Source organism: Natator depressus, chromosome 7, assembly GCF_965152275.1.
Source record: "Natator depressus isolate rNatDep1 chromosome 7, rNatDep2.hap1, whole genome shotgun sequence".
Lineage (NCBI taxonomy): Eukaryota > Metazoa > Chordata > Testudines > Cheloniidae > Natator > Natator depressus.
In genome coordinates, this window is record NC_134240.1 from 32500023 (window position 1) to 32520363 (window position 20341).

Here is a 20341-nt window from a genome sequence, read left to right on the forward strand (position 1 = left end):
CCTGAACCCCAATGCCACAGCAACCCCTTGCAGCACAGATGGGGGCTTTGCCCCACAATGCTCGCTAACCGGATCACAGTGTTGACTCTAGTTCAGATCCAAAGTCCACCCCACTGTTTTGCGTGCTGGTTCTGATCCAGGCTTGATCTCTGAAGTAGTGGGATGAGGTAAGTCAGGCTCTGCTGGAAGCATTTTCCCCTGGTATATAGGTACCACAAACAACCCTAGAACAAATTGTTAACCCCTTGTCATAAGGTTTGTGGGAGACAGGATGGGGCTGTATTTTATACCCCCATCCTCTCAATTCTTGTTTCAACCCATCAAATCTTGTGCATATGAGGGCTCTGGCCAGGAGGAACCATTGTGTTTATTGGGGGATTAGAAAGGGGGCCAGGAGGACTAGTTGTGTTTTTCTTTGTTGGGGATCTGTATGTTGGGGGGCTGTTTCTTGATACCGAGTGGGAGCTTATGGGTGGGAGCTTATGGGTGAGGGATTTGGGGGTGGGGAATTGTGGTTTGTTAAACTCCTTTCAATTGGTCCATTTCCTCTTCCCCATAAAGCAGGGAACGCGGGGGAGGGGAGGCTGTGGGGGGTCACATTAGTATTGGTCAGTACAACGACATGCAAAAGAAGTTAGAACAGGAAGGGGAAGGGAAGGGCAGGAAGGCATATAATCCAAGCTGGGGTCCCTCCTTGTAGACAGTGCCCCTCCTCAAGTCCTGCTGTGTCAAAGGCTACAGCCTTGGGGTGGAACTGTCCCTTAAGCTGCTAGACAGGCTGACCCTGTGGTTGGAAGAGGCTCCACTAAGCACCAGGCCAAAGAAGATGCATATCACCACATGGGAGAAACACTCAGACATGCCCTATGACATTCCAGCTAACAGAATATGCAGCAGCTGAAGTCATCCCTGGATCCTGACCTGGCTGGGTGAAAACAGCAGAGGGAGCTCCCAGACAGAGCGAGTCAGGGAAGACTCTGCCAGAGACAACAGCCTCCCACCCCCAACCTAGAACTGGGAATAAAACAGGAGCTCCCAGCTCCCTCTGCTTTTATCACTAGACCCCCAGTTTCCTCCCAGAGCTGGAGATAGAACCCAGGAATCCTGACTCCCAGCCCTCCCTACTCTAATCACCAGAGCCCACTCCCCACCCACAGCCAATGATAGAACTCAGGAGCTGTGACTCCTAGTCCATCCCCCCAGCTCTAACGCACTGGGCCCCACTTCCTTGCAAGAGCTGGGCATAGAACCCAGACGTCCTGACTCCCAACCCTACCCTGTTCCCACTCCCTACCCAGAGTTGGGAATAGAAGGCAGAAGGCCTGGCTCCCAGCCCTACCTATTGCACACTCTAACCCACTCAACCCCACTTCCCTGGAAGAGTTGGGCATAGAACCCAGGAGTTCTGCCTCCCAGCTTTCTCCCATCCCATTGCTCTAACCACTAGATACCATTCTCCTGTCAGAGCCAGGCTAGAAATCTGTTAGTTAAAAACCAAAAATCTCATCTGCGAACAAACTGCCCCCACTAAAAAGCTAATCTAAAAGGAGGGATCCCAGTTCAGACAGGCCCAGCATAGGACAGAGCGCTCCTGTGGGGAAGGGAGTGGGGATGTTTTGGATTAGTAAAAGAATTTGGGGATCTGTTTTCCTCAGACAAACTTAAAAGTTCAGACAGAAAAATGGCAGTTAGTAGGAACAGTAAGACAATCTTCATTAGCACAGTATTAGTACCACAGGAGTTAATTATCAGCTGGCATTAATCATGGCTCTTGGTTAATTAATTAATTAATCATCAAAGAGAGAGAGAAAGAGAGATCAGCGAAGAGAAAGAAAGAGACTCGGATGGAGAGAGAGAGAGGAAAGCCATGCAGGGCAGAAAGGCAGAATGAGCAATAGCCAGAGCCGTGCATGTTAGACAGGTTTGGGGGTTTCAATGGGGGGTCACGGACCAATGGGGGCAGAGAGAGAAAAAGAGAAATGCAAGCTGAGGCATGCACGAGAGAGGGAAAAGGGGGGGGGCTTAAAATGATGGAGATGGAGTGGGCTGGCTGGGAGGTGGTTTGTAACGGGAGCACCTGTGTGATCGGTAAACAAGAGTGTGGGTTGTACTACAACCCCAGAACCCTCCTCCCACACACACCAAAGCCCTCCCTCACATACATCCTACAGCTCACACATACATACATACATACACACACACGGCCTTCCCCACACAAACCAGAGATATCCCTCTTCCCCACACACTGCAGAACCCTTTCTCTCTCTGTCACACACACACACACACACCAGAGCTATCCCCCTTCCGCACACACTCCAAAACCCTCCCTACACCCACACACACCAGAGCCATTAAAACACACATATACACACACACACTCCCCCCCCAAGAGCTCCTCCTTCACACACTGCAGAATCCTCCCTCTCTCTCTCTCTCACACACACACACACACACACACACATCAGAGCTAGCTCCCCCTTCCACAGCAGAGGTCTCCCCCCCAACACCTACATTAGCTATCCCTCCACACACACGCCCCAGAGCTCTCCTTTGCCAGGCTCATACCCCAGAACTCCCATCAATACACATGGACCAGGGCTCTCCCCCCAGTCACAACACAGTATCTCCACAAAGCTCTTCCCCTTACACACAACAGAGTCCCATACACACACAAACCAGAGCTTTCCCATCAAACAGTCACTAGAGTTCTCCCCCTCCACAGACCAGAACTCACACGCACAGGCATTTCCCCACTAAATGAGTTACTTCTCACATTCACATGTACACACGAGCTATCCCTCCAAACATCCACACAGCAGAGAGATTCTGCCTGCACACACACACACCCCATAGATATTCTCCCCCCACATACACCAGTTATTTGCTCCCCCTTCCAGAGCTATTGCCCCCTCAAGCACCAGAGCAATTTCTACCCACTCACACACACGCACCACAGTTATTCTCCCACACAAGAGCTACTCGCCCTACACACATAACACAGCTATTCCCACACACACACAGAAGCACCAGAACTGTCACCCCCACCAACACACATCTGCTCCTGTGATTGCTCCTGTGTCTGACTTGTTCTAAGCCTTGTCCCCAGCCTTGCTTCAGGCCCGCTCCTGCTTTGTTCCTGTCCCGCTCCAGTCCTGCTCCTTTGCCTGGTACTGGCTCTGACCCCTACTGCAATCACTAGGTCTGTCCGCCATAGCTCCAACTGCTAGATGTGACTGCTCATGCCCTCGTTCATGCCAGTTTGAGTAGCCCACCTAAAAATGGAGAAGGAACAGTTTCCACTACTGGGGTGGATCCTGCTACGGCCATCTTCCTGTCTCATCTTGCAGAACCTGCAGACTCAGGTTGCGGTTCTACCTCTCACTCTAGTACCTTGCACAAACATTTCTCTGCTAGTACTCCAGATGGCTAATTGGCGCCTGACACACCCCCTTCTCCTGCTCCAGCTATGGCACCCCACAATGTGGGAGGTTTACCTGGAAAGGCATGTGTACTGCAGTTCCTCATGTAATTTCAGAGACTTAGAATTTGCCTGAGTGCATAATGTCCCCACCCAGTGCAAAATACTCCTGACTTGGTAGAGTCCATTGATGGTTCACTCCTTTCTTTGGACCCAGTCACTCACCAGTCCTGCCCCCTTAGAAGTCACTACCTTTCAAGGTTATAGAGAAATCCTTCAGTGTGGGTTGATCCATGCACTGCATTCCCTGGCCCATCACCTATGACCCACATATCCACTGGATGACAGGCATGAGGCATATTAGCTCACCATACTGTTGGTAATCTTGCCTCCCAAAGTCCAACCACAGAGCAGAAGTCCTCTGCAGCTCTGCCTGCCTCCAGGAGTATTCCAAGACAGAGGAGGTTAGTCCAAAGGGAAACTCGGCAACCCCCACTGCCTTCCCAATAGCCTCGGTACCCACCAAATATCAAGACTTAGCCAACGTGCTCAACAAAAAGGAAGCTGACATCTTGCTGCCCCATCGACCTCCATGTTGAGCAGGGGGACCTTTCAGGCATATCTATTCTGCCTCAGAACATGAGTTACAAGTTCTCCAGAGCTATCACCAAGAAAATCTGCAAAAGGGGTTCATCTGTCCCTCCATGTCCCCAGCTGGGGCTCCAACTTTCTTTGTGAGTAAGAAGGATGGTTTCCCTGCAGCCTTGTGGATTACCGGGCATTAAACAATGTTACTATCTGGAACCGTACCCCTTACCCCCTCATCAAGCTCTCTGAAAGACTTTGCTCTGCCAAGGACTTCACTAGGTTGGACCTTTGTGGAACTCATAACTTGGTTCAGATTCAAGAAGGAGATGAATAGAAGACTGCCTTCTGCACAGAGTATGGACACTTGGAGTAGTTGGTTATGCCATTTGACTTGTGCAATGCTCCGTTGACTTTCCAACATTTAATTAATGACATCTTTAGGGAAATGCTGGGCCAATTTGTGATTATTTACCTCGATGACATCCTCTGAGGACCTTCATCTGCAGATCCAGGTCTCCACGACCAACATATACACTGCATCTACACGACGGGGGGAGATCGATCTAAGTTACACATGTGAATAACGTAGCTGAAGTCAACATACTTAGATCTACTTATCGCAGGGTCCACACTACGCTGTGTCGATGGGAGATGCTCTCCCATCGACTCCCCTTGCGCTTCTCATTCAGGTGGAGTACACGAGTCAATGGGTGAGCGATCTATCGTCCGCTGATGCATCAATCGCTGCGCTTCAATCCCCTGGTAAGTGTAGACAAGCCCCTAAAGACACTCTGCCAGAACCTATATGCCAACCTTAAGAAGTGTGAATTTGACCAGGGCACAGTCAAATTCCTTGGGTATATTGTTTCCCGAAAGGGACTAACTATGGACCCGTGCAAGTGGCAGCCATATCCAATTGGGTTTCTCCAAAGGACATACAAGAGGTACAGTGATTTCAGGACTTGGGCGACTTTTACCAACAGCTAATGGGGTTTTCTAGCCTTGTCACTCCAATGACAATGCTTTTGTGAAAAGGATCCAAGTTCATCTGGTCCTTAGAAGCCCACCCTGCCTGAGATCCGCTAAAAAAGGCATTCACCACAGCACCCATCCTTATCCACCCAGATCCCACTAAGCCATTCATGGTGGAAGCTGACGCATCAAACTTTGCCATAGGTGCAGTGTTATCAAAACAAGCGGGCCTCCATAGCCAACTTCAAGCCTGTGCCTTTCATTCCTGTAAACTAACTCCAGTGGAAAGAAATTATGATATCTGGGAAAAGGTGGCCTTTGAGGAATGGTGTCGTCCTTTAGATGGAGCCCAGTTCCAAGTCCAGGTCCTGATGGACCACAAGAACCTGGAATCTCTCCAAATGGCCAGACACCGCAATCAACGCCAGATCCGCTGATCCTTCCTTGTTGCCTGATTTGACTTCATGGTAACCTATTGTCCGGGGACAGGATATTGAAAGGTGAATGCTCTGTCTTCCAAGGATGAGTATCTTGAACCTGGTGGAGAACCTCCTTTCATAGTTCTTAAAGTGCCAAATTTTTGTCAACGGGTCTGTAGACAGCAGTCTGATGCCCTGCATTCATTCTCTGCTGTCCACCACTGTGTTTGCAACCCTGATCTGCCAGACCCTGGGAGGTGCAGATGCCCAGCCTGACTCAGAGTTCAGACTACAAGATGGTGTTCTCTATCACAGGGATCTCATTTGTCTTCCAGAGGGCCAGCCTAGACTTCAGGTCTTTAAATTATGACACGACATGCTGCTTGCTGGTCACTTCAGTCAATCCAAGACCAGGAGCCCAGTTTGGCTAACTTTCTGGTGGCTGGGTCTATGTGCTTACATCAAGAAACATATAAAGTCCTGCAAACCTCTACTCTGGAAGTCCATCTTCCAGACAGCTTGGCTTCCTCCAGCCCTTGCCAATTCCACCCCAGCCTTGGTCGACTGTATCTATTGACTTCATTGGGGAGAGGCTTCGCTCTCATGGGCACACAATGATCCTAGTCTTGGCCGATCTCCTAACTATGACGGCGCACTTGGTTCCATTCCACACCATCCCTACCACCCTGAAAATGGCAGATCTATTCCTAGAGAACATCTTCTGTTACCACGGATTACCAACTGGCACCATGTCAGACTGGCGTCCCCCATTCATTTCCCATTTTTGGTGGGAGTTTCTAAGACTTCTTGGCATTGAGCCTCTCACCTCATCTGCCTATCTCCCACAAATTTATGGGCAAACGGAATGAGTCAACCAGATTCTGGAACAGTATCTCCACTGTTTTTTGAATTACCACCAGGATAACTGGTTTTCCCTGCTTTCCTGTGCAGAATTTGCCTATAGAATGCAACCCATGCTTCCACCCAACAAAGTCCATTCTTTGGTAACTACGGCTTTCATCCACGTTGCCATCCAGACACATCCATGTGTTCCTAGTACCTGCTGCCATGGATTTGACCACCCACCTGCATCAAGTGCACCAGTAACTCAAGGAATAGTAGTGATCTGCTAAAGAAGCTTGCAAGCACCATGCTGGCCAGGATTGCCAGATCACCCCAACCTTGCCATGGTGTTTGGTGTGGTTTGGTTATCCACACAGAATCTTCAATCAGCTCACCAATCAGCCAAGCTAGATCAGTGGTACCTGGCCCCATTCACAATCTCAGACCAGGAGAACCCAGTAACATTCAAGTGACAGCTACCCAAGTCCCTAAAGATCCATCCTATATTTCATGTCTCCCTTCTAAAGCCTTACACTGAGAACGCATTCCTGAACCGGTCCAACACACTGCTACCACCCATAACCATTAGAGGGCAGGAAGGATACTTGGTACAACGATTTCTTGACCCCTCCCACCCCCCATGAGTTAGGAAAAACTCCAGTATCTGGTGGACTGAATGGGCTATGGTCCAAACGACAAGTCCTGGGAACCAATAGAGAACATCTATGTCCCAGACCAACTATGGGACTTCCACCAAACTATACCAAGATGCCTGGCCCTAGAGCCATTAGGAGGTGCTCCTCAATGAGGAGGGGTACTGTCAGGAATCATGAACCTGAGACCAGCTAGCTGACCTGCAGATTCCCTGATTGGCTGAGAGGCATCATCAGGACTGTTTTTATGCCCAGCAGCAGCAGTAGGCTAGTGGCTGCTCAACACTTAAGCCCGAAGCTGCAATTTCTTCTGTGTCCCCTACCTTACTCCAGAACTACTTCTGCCTTGTTCTTGTCCTGCTCCAGCCCTGCTCCCTTGCCTTGTTCCTGACTCTAGCTCTGACCCTTGGCTCTGTTCCTGGCCTCTGACTACTATACCTTACCACTCCTGCCCCAGTTCATGACACACACACAGCAGAGCTATTGCTCACATTCATACATATACACAGCAGGGCTATTCCTCCCTCCTCCAAAGGTCAAGAACTATGGGTTTAAGATCCTTTCAACTGAGCTTGCAGCTGGCCAATTCAGCCTTCTGGCAGGTTAATGAGCCCAGCTGAGCAGCAGCAGAATCACCTGATTGGCCAGCCCGCTCAATTGGCTGCAAGGACTCAGCAGGTCTGAATTTAAGCTCAGCAGTCCGTGGTTGCTCAATGCTTATGCCTGCAACTGCAATCTCCCTTGTGCCTGCCTTGTTTCCAGCCTCACTCCAGCCCTGGTCCCTTGCCCGGCTTCTGACTCTTGGCTTGTCTCCTGGTTTCTGACTTCAGCTCTGACCCTTGGTTCTAACCACTAGGTAAGACGGCACATATCCCAGTCCCTGATAGTTTGAGCGGCCCAAAGAACAGAGAAGACCTGATTTGGCTGCACGGATGGACCCTTACAAATCCAGGTTGATGCCCTGCAGGCACATCATGTAGCACTGCAGGTGCAAGCCACATAGTCAGTGACTCAGGCCCCTCCAGAACCAAAGATCTCAATACCTGAAAAGTTTGACAGTGATCACACAAAATTCCACAGGTTCTTGAACCAGTGCCTTCTCCTGTTCCTGCTGGACCTGCAGTTGTTTCCCACAGACCGAACCAGGGTGGGACTCATCAACAATCTGCTGACTGGGGAAGCATTGACATGGGCCTCTCAACTGCTTGAGAAATCTAGTCCCCTCTTGAGTCAGTTCAAGGAGTTTGTCCAAGACACAACAGTGATCTTTGACCACCCAAATTGTATGCTCAGGGCAGAAGCCATGCTCCAGGTCCTGAGGCAATGATGCCAGCCGGTTGCTAACTACGCTGCAGATTTTTGACACCTGGGTGACAGACACAGAATGCGACAAGGCCTCTCAGCGCTATTGCTTCCGGCTTGATCCAAATGATGAAATCAAAGATGAGCTTGCATGGATAGAACTCCCCACTGCTCTGGACGCATTTAGCAACCTATGCATCAAGACTGACAATCCTTATTGGAACACTGCCAAGAAAGGAGAGTGGCTTCTTAATTCACATCCATCTCAACAGCACTGGTCAGCCAATATCCAGTGCCCGCCACACAGTCTGAACTTGTGTAGGTGGTCATGGCAGAGAAGGCCTGATGCCAGGTATTGGGTCTCCGCCTCTACTGTGGGGAATATGGGCACTTTGCTTTGACCTGTCCTGCAAAGGCTAGTTCTGTATCTTAACTGGGAAACACCAGACCACAGCCCCCGGACCTCCCCACTAGTGTGGCATCCGATCAGCATCAAAGCACCTTCTGCTTCCACTCTGTCTACAGCATCCTATTCTGATGGAGGTCATCTTGAAAGCAATGATCGACTCCGGCTCCTCCAGAAGCGTTATGGACTTGGACTTCACTTGCGTACACAGGATCCCAGCACAGCACAAGGACTTACCCAATGTAACAGAATCCATTGACTGATCACTCCTTTCATCAGGTCCCATCACCTCTGAGACTGTGCCCTTAAAAGTCAGAACCCTTCAGCGGCATCGCAAAACCATTCAGTTGGGTCTGGTTTATTCTTGCACTTCCTGGCCATCCATGGTGTTATCACACTCATGATCCACACATCCTCTGCAGGGCAGGAATGATTCGTTTCCTCTTGTCCTACTGTCAATAGTCTTGTCATCCTGAACCAGGTCTCAAGTTGGAGGCTAATTTGTAGTATAACTCCAAGGAAACCCTGATCTTTTGGTTACCCTGGAACAGAAAGGCTGAATCCAGTAGACTCTCCGTCATCACCTGCCTCGACAATACTGGTGAAATATTGTGACTTTGCAGAATTCTTTGACAAGAGGAAGGCTGACATGCTCCTGCCTCATGGTCACTATGACTGTCCCATTGGCCTCCAGCCAGGGTCCGACATCCCTTTTGGACGTATTTACTCCCTCTCGGTTCCTGAGTTGTGGATGCTCCAACAGTATCTACAAAAGAATCTGAAACAGGGATTAACCCTCCTGGTCCGTATCTGGGAAGGGGATGAGTGGAAGACTGCCTTCCATACCCGATAGGGGCACTTGGAATACTTACTAATGGACTTCAGGCGGTGCAATGCTCCTGCAATGTTCCAACATTTTATCCATGACACTTTCAGACACCTGTTGGACCAATTCATCGCTCTCTACCTCAACAATATTCTTGTTTTTTCTGAGGATCAAGCCCTTCATGACCAACATGTATTTTGAGTTTTGGAAAGGGTTTGCCAGAATTATCTCATTGTTAAATTGGAGGAATGTGAATTTGATCACAGTATGATCAAGTTCCTCAGGTGTATTATATCACCTGATGGTCTAACTATGGAACTATGCATTTATGTCCCAGGTGGTCAGCCTAGGCTCAAAGTTCTGAAATCATGTCATGACTCACTGCTCGCTGGTCCCTTTGGTGGAACTAAAACAAGAAACTTAGTTTTATGGAACTTCACGGTGGCCAGGTATGCACTGGCATGGACTAGTTTACCATGAAATATGTTAATTCCTACAACTTGGTCTCCTCCAGGCCTTGCCCATCGTGTCCCTGGCCTTCATTGTAGAATTATCTTGCTCCCATGATTGTTCAGTGGTGCTAGGTGCAGTTGACTTCTTAACTAAGATGGCTCTCTTTGTCCCTTCACACACATTCCCTACAACCCTGCAAACAGCCTGCCTCTTTCTGAAGCATGTCTTCCGGCTGCCGACTGGCACTGTGTCAGACAGAGACTCACAATTTGTTTCCCATTTCTGGCACAGGCTTTTAAAACTCCTGCATAGAGAGCTCTTTTCCTCAGGCCAATGGTCAGACAGAATAGATAAACCAGCTCATAGAGCAATTCCTCCAGTGGTTCTTATATTATCATCAGGATAACTGGGTCTCCCTCCTGTCATAAGCCAAGTTCACCTACAACAATTCAATCCATGCCTCAACCCAATAGAGCTCATTCCACACAAATTATGGCTCTGATCTCTGCTTACACCCAGCATTGCCCAGAAACTCCCCAGTTCCTGCAGCGACAGACCAGTCACCCATCTGAATCACATACAACAAGAACTTCTCAGAACCTCTGGAAGCCTCCAAGGAAACCTACAAGTGTTATGCTGATCAGGACTGCCATGCAACACCTCACTTTAGCACTGGGGACAAAGTCTGGCTATCAACTTGAAATCTCAGATCACCCCAACTATCATCAATAGCTAGGCCCATTCAAGATTCTCAAGCAGATCAACCCAGTGATATTCATGTTTCTATTCCAGAGTCAATGAAGACCCATCCAGTGTTCCATAGCTCCCTCTTGTGGACCCCTTCCCAGGTCAATACAATCTGTCGTCACCAGCCATTGCCTTCCCTGGGCAAGAAAAATACCTTGTCCAACAGATTATTGACCCCAAGCAAGTATAGGGCAAGCTTCATTACTTAGTGAAATGGGAGGGCTACGGTCCTGATGACCAGTCATGGGAACCGGCAGAGAAAGTTCATGCACCACGGTTACTACAGGACTTTCATCAGGCCCGTCCCAAGTAGCACGGGCTGAGGGCACCTAGAAGGCACCCCTGAAAGGGGTCGGTACTGTCAGGAACTGTGGGATTACATTCCCTCGGCTAAGCCAAAGCTTCCAGGCAGGTTAATGAGCCGAGCTGGGCCTCACTGGCCGGCCCACCTGATTGGCTGAAAAGAGCCAAGAGGTCTGCATTTAAGCTCAGCAGCAGCAGGTCACTGGATTGTGCATGAATTGTTCCCAGCTTTACTCCAGCCATGCTCCAGCCTCATTCCACCCTTGCTCCAGACCTACTCCTGCCTAGTTCCTGTCCAGCTCCAGTCTGCTCCAGCCCTGATCCTGACTCTGGCTCCGGCTCCCAGTCCCTGACACAGAGCTATTCCCACCCCACACCCGCACCAGAGCTATTGCCCTCCCTACATACAAATTAGAGCTATTCCCAGCCTCCCCAACCCCCCCACATGCATCAGAGCTATTCCCCACACACACACACACCCCAGAGCTATTCTCCACATACATGCACCACAGCTATTGCCCAGCACACACACCTGAGCTACTGCCCCAAGAGTTATAGCCCCCCCCATGTGTACGTGTCTAGAGCTTTTGTCCCACACACATGCATGTGTGCAATGTAGAACTACTGCCCCCCCACATGCACCAGATCTACTCCACACATACACACACACACCCCAGAGCTATTCCCACACACACCAGCATGCACCCCCTCCACACACACATGCACCAAAGCTATTACCCCACAGATGCACACACATATGCACCAGAGCTATTCCACCTGCACATACACACACAGGCACCAGAGCTATTCCACCTGCACATACACACACGAGCTATTCCACCTACACACACACACGCACACACAGAGGCACCAGGGCTATTACCGCACACACTCGCATACACACACTTGAGGTATTCCACCTACACACACACACACACACACACACACACACATACACACACCAGAGGCACCAGAGCTATTACCACACACACCCGAGCTATTCCACCTTCACCCCCCCCAAAGCTATTGCCCCCCATATACACACCAGGGCACTTTCCCCCTTCCCGTCACATTGCCTATATGAATCCTAAAACTCTGGGCATAGATTTTGGGTGCTGCCTTTTCAGTAATGGGCAAAATGCCTATTCAAGGGAGTCAGATGTCACTGCTACACACCTGCACACCCAGGGGGAGTGTGTATGTTGCACAATCACACAAAAGCAGAAAGGAGCAAGGTTTTCATTGTACAATTGCACACCTATGCACAAAAACACATACACTCAGCAGCAATGTGTGAGTTGCACAGACACACAGAGCAGAAGAGTGTTGGTTGCACACACATGTATACATACTAAAGGAACTGTGTGTTATATTCCACAATTGGTGTTGCACGCTATGGGGCAATGTCAGTACACAATCATACCTAAGTCCACAATCAACTTGCACACACATGCACAAGCACATTCATTGTACCATCACCCACCCCCAGAGGACCCATGTGAAACTGTCCCTCTGTGTGTGCACAAGCACAAGAGGCCACAAGTCTGCTGCACAATCACACTCATCCCTGGGCACTGACAGCAATTGTGATGTGTTTGATTCACACACATCACACTAGTATATGGCCATCATCCCTCACCCACTTATACATGGGGAGGGGTCACAGAACCCCTCTCCACCCCGAGACACTCATATGGCAAGGACTGTTGCAGGCTGCTGCTCACACACTGAGTCCTAGGACACTCTCCTGGCTGGTGAGATCAGACGGGAGAGCTACCCTTGCACGGATGGAGGGGAATGGGCTGGTTATAGGTGGCTGGCACCATCCCAGGGAATCATGCACCCTGGTAGCTGTCTCAGCCCCCCAGACCAGTGGGTAGGGATGTGTAATAGTCACAGACCAGAGTCAATTGTGAACCTCCCCACACACACTCCATGGCGTCGCCTGGGACCTTAACACTGTGAACCCAGGGATACTGCATGCAGCCACCTCTGGGGCAGAGCATGGCAGAGCTGCACAGATCTACACATTCACATACTCATACCCTCGCTTCACATTTCCTACAAACCCTGAAACACATACACCTCCACGCACTCATATGCCTCCATGCACATGCCCTACACTCCTTCACCCTGATGCTCACATTATTGAACACTTGCACTCCCATGCACACACCCTTCACACTCATATGCCTCCTTCCACATTCCCTACAGGCTCACCCTGCCAATGCACCCCCTCCCCTCAGGCAGGGCACTGGAACAAGGGGTGCTGGGGATGCAGCAGTGCCTCCTCATTTGGCAACGGAATCTCTGGCTTCCATCGTACACAGATGTTACTGTTTTATTCAATGGCTTACTGTTCCCTGCCCCAGTGCACATATCCTACAGGCTCACAGCCCCCAGTGCACACGCCCTACACACTCCACACCACCCCCAATGCACATGCTCCATGTGTTCACTTCCTTCCACCCCCCATGCACACTCCCAAATCGCACACAGGCTGGAGCTATGGTCCCTACCCCCTGGCCCCACATCCTTCCTGAACTGGCCCAGACTACGGTGCTCCTGTTAGAAAGGCACTGGCAGTCAGTCAGAGCTGTGGGAGGAGTGGGGTGGGGAACAGCAGGGAAGGGGAAGGGAGGAGGGTGGGAAGGATGGTGTCAGACACAGTGTTAGTTCAGCCCCAGAGAGTCGCTCTCAAAATAAAAACCGGACACAAGAGCAGCATGCCCCAGTCAGTCCCAGCATGCCATGCGGTATGGAGGGCCAGTGGCGCCACCCGTGGCGGGAGTGGGGATGACAGCCAGGACATCCAGTGGGGTTAACAGGTCAGCCTGAAGCCAGCAACACCCATTGGGTGGGATTCCCAATGGGGCTGGGGGGACATCCCCTATAGGCCTGGTCCAAAGCCCACTGAGGGCAATGGAGAGACTTAGCTTTGGAGAAGGTGTGAGCGGATAACCCCATGGAACTACCCCAGATGCATAGTGCAGAGGGGTGGGGTGAGGGGGAAATGCAGTTTGCACCCCTAAATTAATGTTCCCTTTTTCATTGCCCCCATTACTCCCACCCCCCAATCAACATCTGGTCCTGACCCCACTGGCTGCCATTAGCCCATTTCCCACAATCCCTGGCGGGTTCACCACCATGGAGCAGATGTGACGCGCACAGAAGTTGCTTCATGGGATGGTGTTTTCCATGGATTTTTTGTTGTTGTTGTTTTTTGGGGGGGGGGGGAGGTAAAAGGAATAAAAAAAATGTAAAACCAAAAGAGAAATAATAAAGAAATAATATATTTTTTATTTTTTTATTTTATTTTTTTTTAAATCCAATAAAGTTAAAAATATTTTGCTTTTCGAAAAGAAAAAAAAAAGTTTTTTCCCCAAAAAATAAATAAAAATATAAATAAATTTAAAAATGTTGCTTTTGGAAAAGAAAAAAAAAAGACTTCTTAAAAATGTTTTTGGTTAAAAAAAATTAATTACAAACTTGAGCAGTTCAAAAACAATGTTTTTTTTTAATACCACATTTAATAGGTTGGTTTTAATCTTATACCAACCTGGGTTACTGGTTACCATCAATTTTACACTGACACTGATTTTTGGTTCATGTCAATTTTATACCAACCTTGGTTTGGTCAATTGGTTGGTTTTCAATCTACACCCACCTAAGTTTGATTGTACGGTGAGTATTAGATTCTTTTCATTTTGTACCAACTCTGCTCTGGCAGCAGGGTTGATTCTGCACTGACTCCAGGGTGGCTGACCAGTTCATTTCCAGTTCTTGATTTTAGACTTATCACACAGTTTGATTATTTAGTTGTTAATTTTATGTGTGTTTGCATAGTTTATTTCAACCTTTAAGTTTTGAAAATTACATTTCACTTTCTTTGTGTAGTACTTAAAGAAAAAATTAAGAAATTAAAATAATGATAATTAAAAACCCAATTAATTAAGTAAAAACAGAAAGGAGGGAGGGGAAAAGATAAAACCCACGGCAAACCAAACGATTAGACAATTAGAGTGATATCTACCAGGTAATGCAGTTTGTTTACCATAGCGTGTCCAATTCCTGCGTGCTATATGTATTAAAAAAATAAAATAAATGAGGGAAAGGGGGAATAATAAAAAAAACAGAAAAGAAAAGGAAAAAAATGACCAACCGTGAAAATCAAGGGAGATAAAAGAGGGAAAAAATCAATTTTCCCATCGCAAGAAGGGCGATCAGGTTTTAAAAAAATAAATAAATAAAGACTCCACCCACCATCCCCTCACACATCCCACTCCCCCGAACAAACTCCTCCCCCTCCCAACCATAAAGTATTATAGAGAGAGAGATCTTGGTTAGTAAGAATAAAAGAAAGGAAAAGAGACTATTTAAATTAAAGACTTGAAAAGAAATGACCGACATTCCATTGGATGAGACAAGGAGGGTTAGTTCTGGCGTCTCTGGTTGAGAGCTGGAGTCTTTCAAGAAGCGTGTTAGTAACACACACACAAAAAAGTCATCAACGTAATTTCTAACGAGGTGGGGGGTTGGGGGGGGTGAAGGGTGGGGAGCGGGAAGGAGGAAAAGCAAGGCCTGTGTTAGCAGGATTAGTAGATCCTAAGTGGCTCTGGGGTCAGCAGAGAGTCGGGGAGTGAGCTGTATCCCCAGCCAGGGGAGTCCAGATTTTGTCTTGTATGTTGTGTGGGGAGGAGTGTATTATTGGGGGAGTGCTGGGGACAAGTTGGTGAGGGGAGAGGAACCAGCTCCCCCACTCCAGTTCCTGATACTGTTAAAAATTTGTCCTGCTTTTTGTTAATTATTTTTCTTGATTAACTTTAGTCCAAAAAAAGGGAAAAAGAATCAGAAACCAGGTTAGAAGGAGAAGCCAGTATGGAGGGGGAGCCTCATTCTGCAGGCAGGGAGGGGGAGGGGTGAGCCAGATGCACCCCATGCACCCACTCCCTGGACACCCACCTAACCTCTCCTACACCCCCACCATCTTCCCCATCTCTGCTATACCCCCACCCAACCTCCTCTACCTCCCCCACCTACCCCAGAACACACCAGCCACACCCGCCTCCCCCTCACCCCCATCCAACCTCCTCTACCTCCCCTGTACACACCAACCCCACACACCTCCCCTTCACCCCCATCTGACCTCCATCTCCCCCACCTCCCCCCAGTACACACCAACCCCACACACCTCCCCCTCACCCCCACCCAACCTCCTCTACTTTCCCCACCACCCCCAGTACACACGAACCCCACACACGTCCCCCTCACCCCCACCCAACCTCCTCTATCATCCCAGAGCTGGGATGGAACCCAGGAGTCCCTTCTGTGAGGCTGCTGGGAGATCAGTGGGTGTTTAGCAGTGACATGAGTGGCTCGGGCTGGGGGCATGCTGAGCCCTGAGGGGCAGGGGACTGGAGGTCTCCCATCCATTTCTCCTTGGCTCCTGCGCTGCAGCATCATGCAGGTCCAGATATCCAAAGATGCTGGGAGCTGCCAGCTCTGATCAGTGCAACGGGTGGATTTGTGCAGAGCGCATGGGCCACAATGCCCACAGGCAACAATTCCTCTCACCCGTGCCAGCCACAGAGTGGGGAACTGACCCACGGGTGGGGGGAACAGCACCCATACCCAGGACACACCTGGCCAGCCTCACACAGAGGGATCCATCAGTAGAGCACAGCCCATATCCGTCTGTGCATGGGCTGGGAGTCAGGACTCCTGGACTCTCTGCCTGGCTCCAGGAGGGGAGTGATACCTAGTGGTTTAGAGGGGGGTAACTTGGTATCAGGACTCCTGGGTTCTTTCCCCAGCTCTGGGGGAGGCCCATATACCATTCCCTGCCCTCCCCCCAAAGCCAGCCAGTCCATCCTCCCTGGGGCTGGATTGGAGCCAACACCCCCTAGAGGGGAAAGACCCCATGTCCCATTCCCCAAATCAGCCACAGAACAGCCTTCCTATTAGCTGTGGTGGCTAACTGCAACACCCAGCCCCTTGTCTTCATTGGGGGAGGCTCAGGACCCCCAGGGGGCAATGGGGCAATGCCCTTAGCTGAGTGCATGGAATTTAAGGCACCTTGTGGATGTGTCACTAGCTCATTGTGGCTCCATGCTAGCTCGTCTCCAGGAGGGAGGGGGGATATACTTTAGGAGGCAATGCTCCTCTTTTGGGGAAGGGATGGGGGAAATTTATGGGGCTGAGGGGACCTTAGGTGAATTTGTTTCAGACACATCCTCTTGCTGGCATCTGGACTGCTGGGGACCAAGGAAGTAAAGAAGAACCAAGCCCAGCTTCCAGCCCATTTACCCACTGCCCACTGGCACCACAGCCCATGCACCCGCACCCACCCTTGGCACCAGGAAATATTTGAGGGAGGGTGTTCTGGCTCCCTGCAAATTCCCATCCCAGCAACACTGCCCAGAGAGGGCATCATTGGGGCATGTCCCCCCAGAAATGCCATGGGGCAGGAACACACCACAGACAATGCTGTCCTGGAGGGGGCCATCACTGGGGCACATCCCCCCAGCAATAACTTGGGGTGGTGGCGCACCACAGACAATGCTTCCCAGGGAGGATCACTAGTGCAAGTCCCCCTGTCCCAACCAGCTGGCACTGGTGCATACCTGGCGCAGGTTCCGGGTCACCCGGATGTCATGCCAGTTGTTGTCATTGAACTTGCCGTTGACGGGCTCCACCAGCGCCTCGAAGGCGCCTGACCCCAGGTTGATGACTAGCCACACAGCCCCGCTCTTGAGCGACAGGTTGACGTAGTCGGCCGACTTCCCCGTGTGCAGCATGAGGCCATTGCGCTGCAGGGTGCGGAAGGACAGTGTGATCTCATCAGTGCTGCTCTGGATCGGGTTGTGGGACAGGTCATAGCAGAAGAACTCATTGCCCTTGAAGGTCGCCACGTATTCCTCCTTCCCTGCACAGAGAGAAAGTGGCACAGTGAGAGGGGGCAGGTGCACACAGGGTTTGTGCACTCAAGGTTTAGAGAACATGTAAGAAGGGGGCAGGAGCACACAGAGTGTGTGCGCACAAGGCAGGATGAGAGAGTGCGAGAAGGCAGCAGGTGCATGAGGAGTGTGTGTACTCGAGGTGGGATGAGAGCGTGCAAGAAGGGGGCAGGTGCATGAGGAGTGTGTGTGCATGAGGTGGGATGAGAGTGTGCGAGAAGAGGGCAGGTGCACGAGGAGTGTGTGTGCACAAGGCAGAATGAGAGCATGCGAGAAAGGGGCATGTACACAAAGGGTGTGTAAATATCATCATCATTTTGCGTCTGTGTTATTATTCATTTGTAGAGCTCAGAGGACTCAACTGTAATCGGGGCCCCGTTGTGCCAGGGGCCGCATAGACCCCCCAACCGAAATTGGGGTCCCCTTTTTGCTGGGCACTGCACAGACCTACAGAGAGACACAATCCCTATCATAAAGAGCTCATGGTCTAAATAGACAAAGGGTGGGTGTGAAAACTGAGGCAATGAGCGACGAAAAGTGACTCACTCAAGTCAGTGGCATAGCTGAAAATAGACTCCCAGCCTGCCCCTGCTGTAATCCAGCAGCCCTCACTCCCCTGCCAGAGCTGGGGATGGCACCCAGGAGTCCTGGCTCCCAGCCCCCCTCCCATCCCTGTGCTAGACCCCACTCCCATCCCAGAGCCAGGTACAGAATCCAGGAGGCCTTGCCCCCTTTCCAACCCCTAGCGGCTCTATGCTAAAGCACTTTGTGTATGTCTGTGTCTCTTTCAGTGCTCAAAGTACGGGGAAGAAAAGAGGGGGGCCCTGCCTGTCAAGGGGCCTGCTCGAATTTAAACAGTAGTGAGAAGTACGAGGCCCCTCAGACAGAAGCGAGGTGGCTCCTAAAGGTAATAAGGGGGCCCAGGGTCTGTAATTCAAGCAGTGGTGTCACTGTACGTGTGTGCATGTGTCTGTCTGTCTGAGTGTGCTCTCAATCCTCATCTCCCATTGCCCGAGCAGCTATCGCCCTGGCAGCAGAGACACCCCTACCCTCCAGCCCAGTACTGCCAGTGAGGGGAGTGCCCCTCCGCTGCTGGCACCTGACAATTAACTTGCCATCTGGTGATGCTGAAGAAACAAATTTGCCTGTCTCGCCTGTGCCCGGCCCCCGCAATCATCTTGTTAGTGTCAGCGCCAGCTGTTCGCGGCAGCGATCAGAGCCCGTCAGGACACGGGGGGCTGGGGGAGGCCAGGGGGGCTGGTTCCCTAACAATCTCCCACTCGGGAAAACACAATTTCCTAAAGAGCCAGCTTTTTGCCCCATGAAATCTGCCCACAGACAGGCACTCAGCCCAAGCACCAACACCTGGCTTGCCAGGAGTAATGTTGCACTTAGGAGCAACTCCACTTAGAGAGTCTTGGGCAAAAACATGGGGCATTTTTACATCAGTGTCACTGGTTGACCTAGGGACAGCACCTCCCAGTGAGCCTCCCACTCCACAGACTGCAGCACAGCGCCCCCTAGTGCCGCACTGGGGTCAGCACTGACTGCAAGGGGTGAGCGCCCCCCACTCCACAGACTGCAGCACACCAGGATTGATCCTGAATATTATGAAGATAACTCCAGTGCCTTGTCTCCCCTAGGATTTTACATCATATACCTAACTCAGTATAAAACAACAATAATACGTAGCTCTGATCTAGGGATTTTCATCAGTAGATCTCAAAGTACTTTACAGAGCAGGTCAGCATCATTAACCCCACTTTACAGAGGGGTAAACTGAGGCACAGAGCAGGGATGTGATTTGCCCAAGGTCATCTAGCAGCCAGTGGCCGCACTAGGAATGGAACCCAGCGGAGGTCAGTGGAGTCCCAGAGCAGTGCCCACTAGGCCACACTGCCTCCCCACCCCTCTCCTCTGCATTTCAGACACAGCCCTAGGCCCAAAGCAAACTCTCCCTCTGCTTGCAACCGCATTACCCCAGAAGAAGGTGCATCTCAGATCAGTCTAACATCACCACAGCATGTCCTCCAAGCACACACAGTCCCCTGACCCACTAGGCCTGTGTCACACACAGCATCTCTATAAATCTGTTCCTAACAGCACCTGGACTCTGCTGTCAGCCTGGCTTTTCCGTTTTCTCCCTCTCTTTATGGCAAAGGTTATAAAATCTAAATGAAACAAATTATTCTTTCACTGCAAGAAGGGTTTAAAAGCCATAGCCAGCCACAGATCACACCTCAGCCTGCCAGCAGGCTCCTGGTACCTGTGTCCACAGGAACTAGGATTAGACCTTCATGTGCCAATCTGACAGCTGGGGAGGGTGACTGTGAGAGATGTGTATTCAGAAGAGCAGTAAGGTTGGGATGGGGGACATTTCTGGATGGGGTGTGAGGGCTGTTTACACAGGGATCTCTCGCCTGGCGATGAGATGCAGCCACTTCTGGGGTGGGAT

The 20341-nt window shown here is 50.4% G+C and overlaps 1 protein-coding gene across 29 annotated transcripts in view; it reads right to left on the reverse strand.

Moving 5' to 3' along the window:
- Positions 1-20341, reverse strand: part of NRXN2 (neurexin 2) — a 253023-nt gene that overhangs the window by 158369 nt on the left and 74313 nt on the right. For 15 of the 29 annotated variants that reach the window (XM_074957997.1, XM_074957988.1, XM_074957993.1 and 12 more), the window contains 2 exons: positions 17554-17855; positions 14964-15008 (listed from right to left, as the gene is read on the reverse strand). In XM_074957997.1, coding sequence (XP_074814098.1) covers positions 14964-15008; positions 17554-17855 — 347 coding nt within the window. The remainder of the gene's footprint in view (positions 1-14963; positions 15009-17553; positions 17856-20341) is intronic. The other 14 variants (XM_074958013.1, XM_074957995.1, XM_074958015.1 and 11 more) reach the window with 2 other exon arrangements.